Source organism: Dipteris shenzhenensis, chromosome 2, assembly GCF_047967505.1.
Source record: "Dipteris shenzhenensis isolate YYH24624 ecotype China chromosome 2, Dip_SZ_1.0, whole genome shotgun sequence".
Taxonomy (NCBI): Eukaryota; Viridiplantae; Streptophyta; class Polypodiopsida; order Gleicheniales; family Dipteridaceae; genus Dipteris; species Dipteris shenzhenensis.
The window spans coordinates 17,493,261-17,506,864 of NC_141597.1; the positions used below are offsets into that span (position 1 = coordinate 17,493,261).

General features: G+C 44.9%; 1 protein-coding gene across 2 annotated transcripts in view; it reads right to left on the minus strand.

Moving 5' to 3' along the window:
• Positions 1 to 13,604, minus strand: part of SRD2 (snRNA activating complex family protein) — a 78,576-nt gene that overhangs the window by 17,884 nt on the left and 47,088 nt on the right. The window contains exons 4-8 of one of the 2 annotated variants that reach the window (XM_087394281.1): positions 11,873 to 11,980; positions 11,537 to 11,666; positions 11,205 to 11,395; positions 10,763 to 10,851; positions 6,776 to 6,863 (exon numbers count right to left, since the gene is read on the minus strand). In XM_087394281.1, coding sequence (XP_087250407.1) covers positions 6,776 to 6,863; positions 10,763 to 10,851; positions 11,205 to 11,395; positions 11,537 to 11,666; positions 11,873 to 11,980 — 606 coding nt within the window. The remainder of the gene's footprint in view (positions 1 to 6,775; positions 6,864 to 10,762; positions 10,852 to 11,204; positions 11,396 to 11,536; positions 11,667 to 11,872; positions 11,981 to 13,604) is intronic. The other variant, XM_087394282.1, reaches the window with a different exon arrangement.

Consider the following 13,604-nt stretch of genomic DNA (forward strand, 5'->3'; position numbering starts at 1 on the left):
CTGAATTCTAGCTACTACATCTGCCAATTGCATCTTTAACTCTGTTACCTACTGCTGTAGATAAAAACTCTGTTCATGCTGCCCAATTATGGGTCGTTCCACACCTCCTCGTAGGTATGTGTGCGCATGCGGAAAGGGTGCCTTGGCTGTGGCATATCGTGCCTTGCTGGCTAAGGCTACTGGAGTTGAGGGAGGGGATTTCGAGGAGAGGGTCGGCCATTCCTTACTGGCCATGTCTGCTGCTATCCCCTGGCTGAACTAAACCCCCGGCTGGGCTTGGGGTTCAGCCCAGCCAGGGGTTAGAGGACCCCCGGAACTACTATCTGGTGCAACCTATAAGGTGTACGGAGGATGTATGGAGGGTGAAGGTGAACCGAGATTGTACGGGAGTGCATATAGGCCAAGGTCGTTTAGACTCGGATAGCAGAACTCCTATGTAGATTTCCTTCTCCTCTTTATCCCTTATTTGGGTCGCACTTATTGGTCCTCATGTATTTTATGAGATTCATGACTCCTCTTGGGCCATGATTCAACACCTTGATATACAGCTTTGTCAACTTCATACCATCCCTACCTCTCAATATAAACTTGCACATGCATTAGTGGACACTAGTTGAGAGAATTTAGCCAGCATCATTTCCTTGCATGATTGGAGATCTAGATGCACAAAGGATATTGATGCCACCAAAGTCCACCCAACCCATACCTTGGCTAGTATCTGGATAGATATTATATACACTCTAGCTATTTTGTTGAGGATGCAAGGGATCTTCTAGTTCTAGGTCTCCTTCAGCTAGGAAAATAGTTTTCACCTGTAGCCACTCAAATCTCCTCCACTCTGTCCTCGAGAGATCCCCCCCAACAAGGGTGCTGCCTACATGGTGGTCGGCCGCACTAAAGTGTCGAAGGACCAGCTCTTCGTCAGTGGATCCTAAAAATGTGCCTGGAAACATTGTCTACAGGGGGGAGAGAGAGAGAGAGAGAGATGGAGGATGACGTTGGGAGGGGAAACAAGAGCTCCAAGTACATTCGGTGGGTAAAGTGGTACTACAAAGGTTGCAAGTGAAGCTTACATAGTCCTCCCCTCACTAAATTAACCTTTTCTTGCTAAACAGCTACTAGAGTCAAGCCCAGTAACTTAACGTACAAAGAGAGAAAGGTTATTAAAATTCTTTGAAAGGCCGAAGGGTCTATGACACTCAAAATCCTGATATGATGAGTTGAATGGGTGGAGCCTCTAAGTGGGCATCGACACCCAAGACACATACAACATAATCATAGAAATACTAATACATAAAAATGGATGAGCCCATGGAGATGATGGAAACTATGGTGTAGCATCATTGTGATGATCCTCTGGAGGCTGGCAGAGGGTCAAAAGCCCAAGGGGGAGTTCGGTGGTGTACAAGGCTATGGTGGTATAAAACCTGTGATAGACTGCTATCGATACAAAACCTGTGATAGATGCTATGGACGGTCGGTCTCCTAGCTGTGGAGGGAAGGTCCCAAACTTGATCTGTGCATCAATCTGCTGGCCAGTCTGTCATGTCTCTTGCTCTGGGCCTTGTCTCTCGAGGGCCTGTTGATCTTTTTTTTTTTGCTAGAGAAACTCAATGATCATGCTTTGAGTGGAGTCCTTGATCTCGCATGTCTTGAGGAGATGCTCTCTGTGTCAGATGGACTCATGAATGAAAGTCGCCAGGCATCTCTGATCTGGGTAAGGCAAGGAGTTAGAGACAATCAAAAACATTTCTGGAAAGACAATAATAACCATCTCAGATCTCATAGCAAGATGGCATCTAAAAGCGAAGTGCTCCACAAACTCGATCTCCTATTGATCACAGAGTACAGATGCGACCCTCTTAGGTATGCCCGCCCACTTTGAATGCATAGTCGGTGCCATGAGACACGGAACTGCCTAGTCAATATCCTCAAGGAACAGGGGGGCGGATCTATGTATATCTTGTGTGTCAATGAAGTACAAGCTGAGCTTCACACGAAGCTCACTGGGTGCCAACGAGGATCTAAATGTGTATAGATGTAAGAGATCCTCCCAGATAACCTAGTCAACCTCGTGATAGGTGAGCAAAACAGAGGGGGTCTCAATGCTATATTGAAAAGGGGGTAATTTATCCATGTGGAGCTCCAAACTCTCAAACCATCTGCATGTACGTGCATACCAACACCTCTAATTGCTGTTAGCCCGAGTGTCCCTAAAGCCCCTCGATTGGAGTGGAGGAGATGCAGGAGATCCCTCGCACTCCAATGTTGAGAGCCTTACTAGCCCTCGGGCTCTTGTTTCACAACGTCCACCCACTGGAAGCCTTTGCAATAGCTGACTGCATGGTGGCTATCTCTACATCTACTAGTGGCCACTGCTCAGGACTGCAGCTACAGCTGCCACATCCTTATAAAGCTTATCTCTTGACCAAGGCTATGTATGAGGCGATCCTGCTCCATCTCTCATGCATTGAGGCGGTGAGCCTCCATGATGATCTCCTCCCAAGCCTCGGGTAGAATTGGGTGAGCCTAAAGTGACAAATACAGGTAGGGCATGAATGGGGGCTGGGTGATGGGGGTTAGGGACATAGGGGCAGAAGACTTGAGTAGCAGCGTGGGATGCGAGGGGGCAGGGTGGGAGGTTGGGGGGCTGAGGAGCAAGGTGGATGGCAAAGGAGCAAGGTAGGGTGGGAGGTGAGAGAGAGGGGGAGAGAAGAGAGATGGATATTGAGACTAAAAGGGGAAGCTGGAGCTCCAAGTAGATTCAGCAGGCAAGGTATCAAATCAACCAATGCAGTGTTGGAAGTGAAGCTTACATAGTCCTCCCCTCATCCACTAAATTAAACGGCTTTGGAGCCACGCCCACTAAGTTATCTTATTTGTCCCCTTCATTCCAGCCATTCCTTCACAAAGAATTTCGCCCTCAAAATTATAAATAGTGCTTGTCCGATAAGGAGTGTCGAAAGCAGCAAATGCTGCTCATAATGGGCATGCTCCTGCACAATGGTCTCAGGCTTCCATGATTTCTTGTCCTCAGGAAGGCCCTTCCATTTTGATGAGATATTCTATATAGACCTTGTTATCAAGGATCCCATCTCTAAAGGGTGAGGATGATAAACACTTTTTCTTCGCTCTTAGTTCTCCATGAGGCAAAGCAAGTGTTTCTTAGCTACTTGATTTAGATGGCACTTTGCATTTAGATCCTCAAACCCTTGAGCAGAATGCTAAAGATTACTTTGGCTCCCTCTCAGCTTGTTTGCATCAGGTTTCTCATTGTCTCATAAACCCATCAGTCTTCCGAAGACTTTAATAAACTTTCTTTCTTTCTTTCTCACAGAGGACCCTGACACACATGAGAGATCGGGCCAGATTGAGGGCTTAGCACACTATTTGTTTGTTGGTGACTCCAAATATGAGGATCTCACCGATTCTTGTTATTCAGCTTTGCAGAGCATATGGGATTATGGTTTTATGAATTCTTCACTTACTGAGGGTCTCACACATCTTATCCCTACAGAATGTTCACACAATGAAGGCTAGTTATATTGTTGGACATTGCTTATAAATTAGCAGCCTATGATTGCAGCCCTTACGTCCTGATTTGCCCCACGATTCACAAACCGGCTTTGTGCATGGCCGTAGTACTTTTATGATATCTTTTCATCCTGGGAGGTCTCGAAGTGGGCCAGATTTAGCAATCGGGAGCTTGCTATTCAACTTAGGTTTTTTAGAAAGCTTATGACAGCGTAGACGGGGGTTCCATGGAGAATACGTTGGTGTGGTTTGTCTTCCCTAAAGCTTGAATAAGAGGGCATTGTCTCTCCATAGATCAAAAAAGACCACAATCAAGTTCTTATCATAGGTTCCAGAAGAGAGATTTCAGATTTCTAGATTAGTCAGGTAGGGATGCCTGTTTGCTCCTCTTTTGTATTATTTGTGGCAAAGGCCATGAGTCACTTTCTCAGATCCCAGTCTGAGACCCTTGGTTTGAGGCTCCTTCAGACAAGATGAGGAGTTGATGGATAGTGAGCTTGCAATAATACAGATGTTCATATGCTCACCGCTCTCAAGACAGGCTTGAATTTATTGTGCCAACAGGAGCCCACATTAACCACCAAGGATCCAAGATTTAGCAATAAGGAACCAAGAGAGCAATTCCTTCCAAAAAGGAACCATTCGCTAAAGCCAATCTTGGCCTAGACGGAATAATGTTGCCGTGACCAACCATAAGGAGGAGAATGGTAGTTAAAACTGAAATGTATGTTTCCCCTCTAGTGCCAAGGATAGAAGAACAAAAGGTGCGACCAGAAAGTAATTTCCTAGACTTCCTGCAATCCCTATAATCCAGTTTGTGCTCTAACCTAAAGAGAACATCAATGAGTTTTCTTGAGACACTTGCATGAAGCTGATTACGTATGTGGATATTCCAGCGAGTAATCCTCATCCATGAAAGGAGCTGCTTGGAATTACTCCCATGACCTAGCAGGGGAATCATCCGGCACTCTGTGTAGCTGATCTTTTGGCATAAGTAAGGGGGGGAAGCTCGCTGGAGAAAGAATAACAACCTCTCACTGCTGTCCGGTGAAAGGAGAAGGAGATCTTCCATTCAATACTGCATAAGAAGGGGATACAATGGAGGAAGGAAGAAAATCCATAAAGTGTCCACAATCAACAAGGGGGGAAAAGCATTACACTGGTGCAATACAAAATTATATGAAGATACAAGCTCATTAACATACACAAGAGTGCACAAGCACTTGCACAGATGTGAATATGGTCTGGGAAATAGGTGTAATTCAAGAGGATGGTGCTGATTCGGGTTCAAATTTGGCTTTACTTGGGTTCAAAGAGCTTTGTCTGGTAGATACTAGGGCTTCTAGGTGAGCATTGGCCTTTCAACAGATTGCCCCTGTGTTGGAGAGAGTTAGGAGGAAGCTCCTCTTTTGGAGTTTAACCACGCTGGATCTCGCCTCCAGAGTGGTAGTCGTCAACCAAGTGTTTTCGGCCACTGCCTAGTTTGTTTGCTCTTTTAGTGTCACTCTAGAGACTGCATTGTACAGCTTAAGAGCCCTACTAGGAACTTTCTTTAGAGCAGACTTGATAAGTCCATAGATACTAGCACTAGAGTGCCTTGGGAGACTCTTATTCTTCCAAACCCAAGAGATCATTGATCCAGACACTTGGTGTAGGACTTTGTTGTATTTCTTATAATGTATTGGATCTTGTATTCCTTTCTTAGGGGGTGATTGATTGGACAGCATTGAAGGGTTCCTTGCAAAGGATTCTCCCCTTTATGCAGAATGATATTGATAGTAGCCAGTTAAGTAGAATGATTTTATTTTAGATGACCTTGGTAGCAGTGGTCCAAATGGGAGAGAAGTCTTCCATGGGTTCTTAGAGGGCTTTTAAGGACCTCCCTAAAGTACACAGAACTCACATGGTTCGTCAGCTCAGAGGGAGTGGCAGAAGAATCGCTCAACTAGATGCAGCTCCGGTTGGATTAGGACACTGGAGATGGGAGACAGCATAAACCCATGAGAGACTTATGCACAGAAATTGCAGGACTTATGGGAGATTTTTTTCTTATACCCTGTTCATCAGGTGGGGCTCAGTGGCTTGACTCTCTTTGACAGGAAGTCAGGTCTTTTATGAGGGTCAGGTCTCTCCTTGGTTCATGGTTCGGTAGCTTGTAGAGTTTTGTCGACATGACACTGCTCCTGCCTCTCAGTACAGACCTCCACCTGCATCGATGGACATGACTTGGGCGATCGTTGGGCATGACTGCCTGGCACATTTGGAGATCCAAATGTAGAAAGGCTGACAACACCCAGCTCAGACCATGCCTAGCATCTGGACAGATATTGTACACCCCTTGGTGGCCATTTGGTCTAGGATGCAGGAGACTTCGAGATCTGATTCAGCCAAGAGGACGTTTGTTCTTAGAGAGTGGGGAGGCAGTCTTTCTTCTCTAAGTCTGTACTGGCCTAGTGTGACACGTTCAGCCCGGCAGTGCGAGCTGTTTAAAGTACAAGAGCATCAGAAGTCCTCATTAAGTGGCCAATGATCAAAAAGCATCAGAAGTCCTCATTAAGTGGCCAATGATCAACAAGCATCAGAAGTCCTCATTAAGTGGCCAATGATCAACAAGCTAATTTAGGATATTCTCGAGAATGTCCTCTAGGAGATGATACACCAAGGTCTGAGCCTAATCTTTGATTGGCTCTTTGCGACTGAGCAAATCTACTAGACCTCATGAAATGTGACACAAGTCGACACCATATGCTAGGAATCTAAAATTCCTCATTCTCTACAAAATATGACAATTCATGCCCTCCCTAACTATAGTGCCATGCATTTCTCGCCCCTCTCATTGTAAGGAAGTCTAAGAACATAATCAATGTTATTTGTCTCTTCTACAGTCCGCATTGCCTCTGAAATCGCATGGACTTGAAGGATGAGAAGCATAGATCCACAGTACTCCTTGCCTTAACAACAGGTTATCGATGAAGTCGGTGCATTCCAGATGAATTAAATGCTTGATTGCAGCATAGTTCAAATCTTTAAGCTAGAACTACAAGAGTCACAGCACATAAATGGAGACATTTAAGCTACTAGAAGGCTCAATTCATAGTAGCATGTCTTGGTTTTTGTTAGCCAAACCTGCAAGTATTACATTATGTTGCCATGCCATACAATGCCTGAGAATTTACATACAAAAGAAGATCTTCATTTATCTCAAGCTGCTTAGAGCAATACAAGAGCTTATAAACATCACCTTTAAAGGAGACATAAAAAAATTGCATGCTTGCATGTTCATGTTGTTATCCAATCGTGTTGCAACTCCTTCCTGTTCTGATTTTACACTGTATATCACAGTAGACACCCAAAAAAGGGTCAGAATTCATGTTCACGTATCTTGTTAAATATTGAAAAGCTCATGTCTAGTAAACACATAGCCTTTTTGAATGCATTAACATGCTCACGCCCTACTACACAATATTTTTCCCCTTAAAAACCCCTTTTCATCAAACCATGAACACTCACAAGAAATCTATCTCCTAACACAGCTACAAGAGCAAAATAAAACAAATATGAGGAAACCAAATTCCCTGATGGCGAAAAGCATTTTCTCTCTATTTGGTGTAATTAACATTCAAGAGAACAAACTAAAATTAATGGGGCCTCTCTGGAGCCCCCATTTTCCCTTTCCCCGACCCACCCACCAGATCTCTGCCAACACACAGCCCCCCACACACCCACCTGGAAATGTTAGGAGAGCATTCCCTCTCCAACAGCCCCATTGATGTCCATCTTGAGTGAGTGAATCAATAACAAGTTATTCAAATCCCCAAAAAATGTAGTAGGGTACTTCCCCTAGATGCTACCAAGACTCACCCACAAGGCTCGTAGAGTACACTCCTACATTACCTTGAGAAGGAGACAGATTAAGATTGAAACCAAGATTTTAAGAGGCATCGCGTTCCTGCCCCAATCTTAAAAATTAAAATTTCTATAAGACAAACGAAAGAACGAGTTTGTAAGTGACTTGTTTATGAGTAAATGAGAAAAATAAAAAATAGATATAGCTTGTGAGCACTAAGCAAAGCTGTGCTTATGTTCTCATCAACACCCAAGCACAGGCTGCCATGTGGGTTTCCAAAGATTCAAGAATCCCTTGGTTTGATAGGATGCCTAAGCCCCACATGAGGATAGAAGGATGATAGGCGAGATGTATACCTTTCTCTCTCTACTACGCAAAATGCATGAACTGTAAAGAGACAGACAAAACGATGGTAGGCAACATGTATACCTTGCTCTCTCTCTAGCCGATTTTTGCTCTACTACATGGAATGCATGAACTGTAAAGAGAGACAAAAGAACTCATATGCTTTGTTCTGAGTGAGTGAGTATGAGAATGAGGCCAAATCAATGGACAAGGAGAAACATCCTGAAGCAAAGGAATAAACTTTATACCAATGGCTCGAATGGTCCCACACCTTGGTCGAATAATTGGGTCGCGACCTCAAACTAGTGCCACCATCGGGCTCCCAAGATAATGTCCGCTGCCTGTTTGATGCAACCCTTGAGTGGCTGATTATCGACCCTTATGAAAATCTTCAGGTTCATGTCTTTGGCTTGCATTGTGTTGTCCACACTCTAGCTGTGAATGCTACATTCAAGGCCACTGTATCCATGCGTGCTTTGCTGCCTTGGTGGAGATGATGTCCTCTGAACTCTCTGAATCTGCAAGCAGGAGGATTTTCTGACCACCTATCTATCCATAAAACTACAACATGGCGGAAAACTCATGAGGTTTTCCTTCTGCTGACCTTTGATCTCCTCGATGACCGTTGATGTTGTCTTAGCCAGAGTTAAAGCTGGAAGTGGGCCCATAGGTGTCACCATCTCCTTGAGAGCCTCTTGAAGTGTAGGCAATCATTCTTGCAATGACCCTACAAATGAAAGTAATAACATCAGTTCTCCCTGTTATACCTGGCCCAAGTCTCGGCATCCAGGAATCCCAATCCTAGTACTTCTTATTGAGGGCTGACTTGGGACTCTGAATCTGCAAGCAGGAGGATTTTCTGACCACCTATCTATCCATAAAACTACAACATGGCGGAAAACTCATGAGGTTTTCCTTCTGCTGACCTTTGATCTCCTCGATGACCGTTGATGTTGTCTTAGCCAGAGTTAAAGCTGGAAGTGGGCCCATAGGTGTCACCATCTCCTTGAGAGCCTCTTGAAGTGTAGGCAATCATTCTTGCAATGACCCTACAAATGAAAGTAATAACATCAGTTCTCCCTGTTATACCTGGCCCAAGTCTCGGCATCCAGGAATCCCAATCCTAGTACTTCTTATTGAGGGCTGACTTGGGACCTTGCTAAACCTTTCCTCATGAGCTCAAAATTCTGTGCAAGCTCGTAGGCAGCATCGTACCCTTGAGGGCGAAAACTACACACCTAACCCTAGATGTATCTCTGCAGCCCATACAGGAATTTCATGGTCTTGTCCTGCTCCTCCTTCTGTAGCTGGATGGCCACCTTAGTGAACCCATTGGCATAGAGGTTGCCCGATTCAGAGGGCCCTTGGGAAAACATGAAGAATTGCATCTCGAACCAATCTAGATGCATGGAAGCCAAGACTCTCGGCCTCTGTCAGAACTCCAGAGAAGTAACTTTCGAACTGATTGATTCATAAAAATCAACATCCGCTTATCCATCGTACCTCTAGAAATTCAATTTCCTTAGAAAAGACGACTTGGTAGCTTTCTAGAGCCTCTCCAAATTTGTTGTTGCGTGTGGTTGGATCAGCAAAAGTAATGCCCAATCTCGGTCCTTTTTTTTGGCTTGCCCTATCTTCTTTTCTGGCTTGCTTGATTCAAAGGCATGCTTCCATTACGGCTTGCTCGACCCCTCTGCACTCTTCCTTGGTCCTGGGCAGCGTTGTTTTCTTCTTGGAGTAGGAGCATGCTGAACCCACATGGCTGATGGGGTTATCCATGCCTACACTGATGGAGCACTGCTGCTGGACATACTGTTGGTGGGACTGCCTCTTGAGTTGAAGACGCCTCTTCCTCCATGCCTGGATTGGGAGGTCCTCCTTCATTCATGGTCTGTTTGCCAGAGCCTGTCTATACCATAAACCGGACTACCTTCATTGGCCTGTGCCTCACACTCTCAAGAGAAAATCTGCAGCCCTTATACCAATGAAATAAGCGAAATATCTACCTTGTCCTATTTCATGAATCATTGGTATCATCTCTCTGGCCTATTATCTCCCTACTGTGAGGAATGCATGAATTGTAAAGAGAAAGACACACAAGAACCCACATGTTTTTCTGTGAGTGTGTGTGAGAACAAGGCAGGATTGATTTGCAATAACACCCTCCATAGAGAGTATTTGCTGTTTATTACTAAGCCAAAAGACTGATTACAGTTGTGGCCCTTAAGCAAGATACAACTATATGAAGGTCCAAGAATAGAAATGGAGATGAGGCAGACTGCTCCTCACTCCTTCTCCCTGCTGCAGTCCAGGCTGAGGGCCTGTCAGGCTAATCTGCTCCAAGAGACCTCTTGGAGCTGACGACTGGAACTGCTCCGGACATGGCTCTCCCAAGAACGAAGGCATCTGGCTCCTTTTATAGGTACGGACTGGAACTCAGCCAGCTAGAGGTGACAGAGCAGCCGACCTGCCACATGGCACTGCCAACTGACAGGTGGCTGACATTAGCTGCTGATGTCAGCACCTGCTGTTGCTCATGTCATCGCCAGCTGATTGTAGACCTGTAACTGCTGCTGCTGCACATGGCAGCCTGCGGGATGATGTCAGTCTGTACGGCTGCACTGTCTCTACATCTGCTGATGGGGCTGCCGGCAAGGTAGCCATGCCATGGGCTTGCAGATGCCCACAACAGTGCTAAGATGAGGCTCACTCAGAGAACAAGCAGAACGAGAGAATGAAAGCATGAAATGGAAGAAGGGACATGTAAAAGGGATAAAGAGGGTAAAAGGAGATAAACACAAGACAAAGGAGAAGGGGTGGCAGCAGCACCCCATGCATGGAAGAAAGAAGGGCTGAGGAGCTCCCCAAGCATGAAACCCTTTTGATTAGTGAGTCTGCACACACGACTTCAAAGTGAGCATTCCAATGCTCTTACAGAATTTCAATTATTCTCATGAATAGGAAAAACAAACCATTGCCAGAATATTTGAAAAACACAAGCTGTTGTTTCAAAAGAGCAGTGGGAAGGCCGCTTACCGAAGAGAACGTAAACAAGCATTTGCCTTTGCATTTTCTCGTTCCAGCCTTAGCCTTTCATAATGTGACTCCTTAAATGAGGTTCCATCCTGAGTCAAGTGGTACATGAGATTTCAGTGAGTTACATTGCCTGTAAAGCGTACAGCTCAACCAGTCTCAAAATATAAGCCGTTTCATTCCTAAAATATAATATTAAAGTAAAGACTTAGTTTACAAAGCATAGACCTCACAAGGTCGCATATCCTCGGATGTGTAAACAAGTTTGCAAATGCAGTATCCATGACTAATATTGTAAACCCAAGCCTTTTATTGTGAAAAAGAACAATCCCCTCCCTGTCCTTCCTGCTTGGTATATATTTCCCTTTTCTAAGAGGATTGCCCGCTTTTAGGCCAAAAAGGAGGATTTTCTGAAGACACTTGACGCACACAAAATCATACTCACCAATCTCAACTCTGCAGCTCGTACAATTCGATCAAAAGGCCTGCCCATCTTTTTCTTCTTTGGTTCATTTCTTTTCAGCAAGACCTCATTTCCTTCTCCCATCATATCCACTCCACTGTTAAAACTAGCATCCAAACTCTCAGCTCTGTGTTTTGGAATCTTTCTCAGATTTTCTGTGGGCACAGCATCTCCTGCAAACATAAATGCACCAGTAAAGAAATGTCCTCTGCTTGATGCTTTGCATGCTTCAGCTCAATATTCATTTATCACAACACTGGCCTCTTCATATTAAGCTTGAGATCTTATAACACCCAAAGACAGTCGATTCTCACCTCTATCTAAGGAGTTCACAACCTCACCACGTTCCTCACATAAAGTGGCTGAACCAAAAAGGATACTGCTATTGCTGATTCCATTTCTTTCTTCTATCTGGTTGCAGCTAGATCGTATGTCGAGAATATCCTGCACAACATCCACAAAAGGCAAATAATGTAATAGTGCTGCATTGACGAGCCCCTATTTACTGAAGGCCTCAAAATATGGGGCATTACCAAGATTACAGCTGGGGTTACTACATAGCACTGGTGTCAGCATTGGATAACAGAGATATCACAGCAGGATTGTTAACATGTTTGCTGACTCAATTCTGAAATCTAGGTATCCATTACCTGACGGCCAGTAGAGACCTGCTCAAGACTCATTTGTCTTTCCACTTGGTTTGAGCTGGTCCCAATTTCATTCATTGTACCCACATCCTCTTCTGCAGTAATTCTTTCCTAGAAAGACATTCCAACACCAAATCACTTTCATACACAGCACGTAGGCCCAAGCATTTGTAACCAGCCTTAGAACACCAAGGGCAGTGTATCTGTCTGTACTAACTCACAATGATGAAAATACAGCCAACTTAATTGATTGCCTTTGTTCACAAACCAAACTCAAAGCATAGAACTTCATTGCACAGCATCATGGAACCATTCAAGACAAGGGAGGCTAGAATGCCCCTACTCGAAAACATAGAAAGAAAAAAAGAAATAAATTTTATTAGAGTCTTCGGAAGACCGATGGGTCTATGAGACTGAAAGAAAACCTGATACAAACCACAGTAAGGGTGGAGCTACTAAACGAGCATCATCACCCGTGTTGAGTCCTAAATCTGATCATACATAGTCAAATACATCTAGGTGTGACAATGAAAAGGAAAAAGACTGGAGCGGAGCTGAATCCTCCGTATGTCATGTCGCCCTGGCTGGTGCGTAGCTGGTGATGGGACGCTGGGTCTATCAAGGGGTGCCGTGTGTCTCGGTCTCCTGGAGGAGGCTCGACTCAAGACCAGAGCCACCGTGACTCCCATGGGACATATCCCGGGTCTAAACAGTGACGGGAGGTTCCCCAGAGTGATCTGTGTGTCCCCTCGATGCCTCGTGTGAACTGCAGATACATGTGGTTTCTTTGACATAGCTTCCGTACGTGGCCTTCTCGAAAGTGCATCAGCCACTATATTTTTCTTTCCAGCCACATGTACAATCTAAAAATGAAAAATGGAAAGGAAGTTTGCCCATCTCATGTGCTTTTCTGATAACTTTCTCTGAGTGGTGTATCTATGGTACCATGCACACAGTACATCCAAGGCATCCCCAACAAAACATCACACTCAGGTAAAGGCATCACAAAGAAATCCTCATAGTCCACATGTCCCTGAATGTGAATCCGTAGCTTCCCTATGATAGGAGTGACAGGGGTACTAAGCTCCAGATTAGCCATGTTGGCCTCACAAAGAGGACCAATCTCCTCTAGTCGAAGACCCAACTGAGCTGCAAGTTCAAGAGTAATGAAATTTGCTTTGGCTCCTAAATCAAAGAAGTAGAGACAATGCTGATCCCGTAGCTTGCCCCATGCTCTGCACATCTCTGTCTTCTTCTCATCATGCTCACCCCCAATAATGTCAGGTATATGGCCAGCACTTGGCTTGGGCTTCTTGCCTCTGGGGTCCTCTCTATTGCCTTGATTAGTGTCAGCCCGAGTTGCTGCAGGTTCTTTCCTCTTCTTGTTAGGACAATCTGCTGCCCTATGACCCGTCTCTTTGCAGAGAAAACACCTCCCTTCAGTAAACAACTTGTTCCTCTCCTCGGGAGTGAGAGAAGAGGGCTGCTGTTTTCTCCTTTGTCCTGCCACAAACTTTGATTTAAAAGGGACTTTTCCAGCTTGATGTGGTTTCTTTGGCTCCTCCTTGAAGTTGCTCTTGAAACCTGAGACTCTGCCCAACATGAGTGAGTAAGCTGTGTTGGCATTCTCTATCAACTGTGACATGCTGGAAATATGTGTCTTGGTGCAATAGTCCGTCAACTCTTTGGGAAGACCACAACAGTACTTTTCAGCTTGCTCTGAAATAGGGACGGT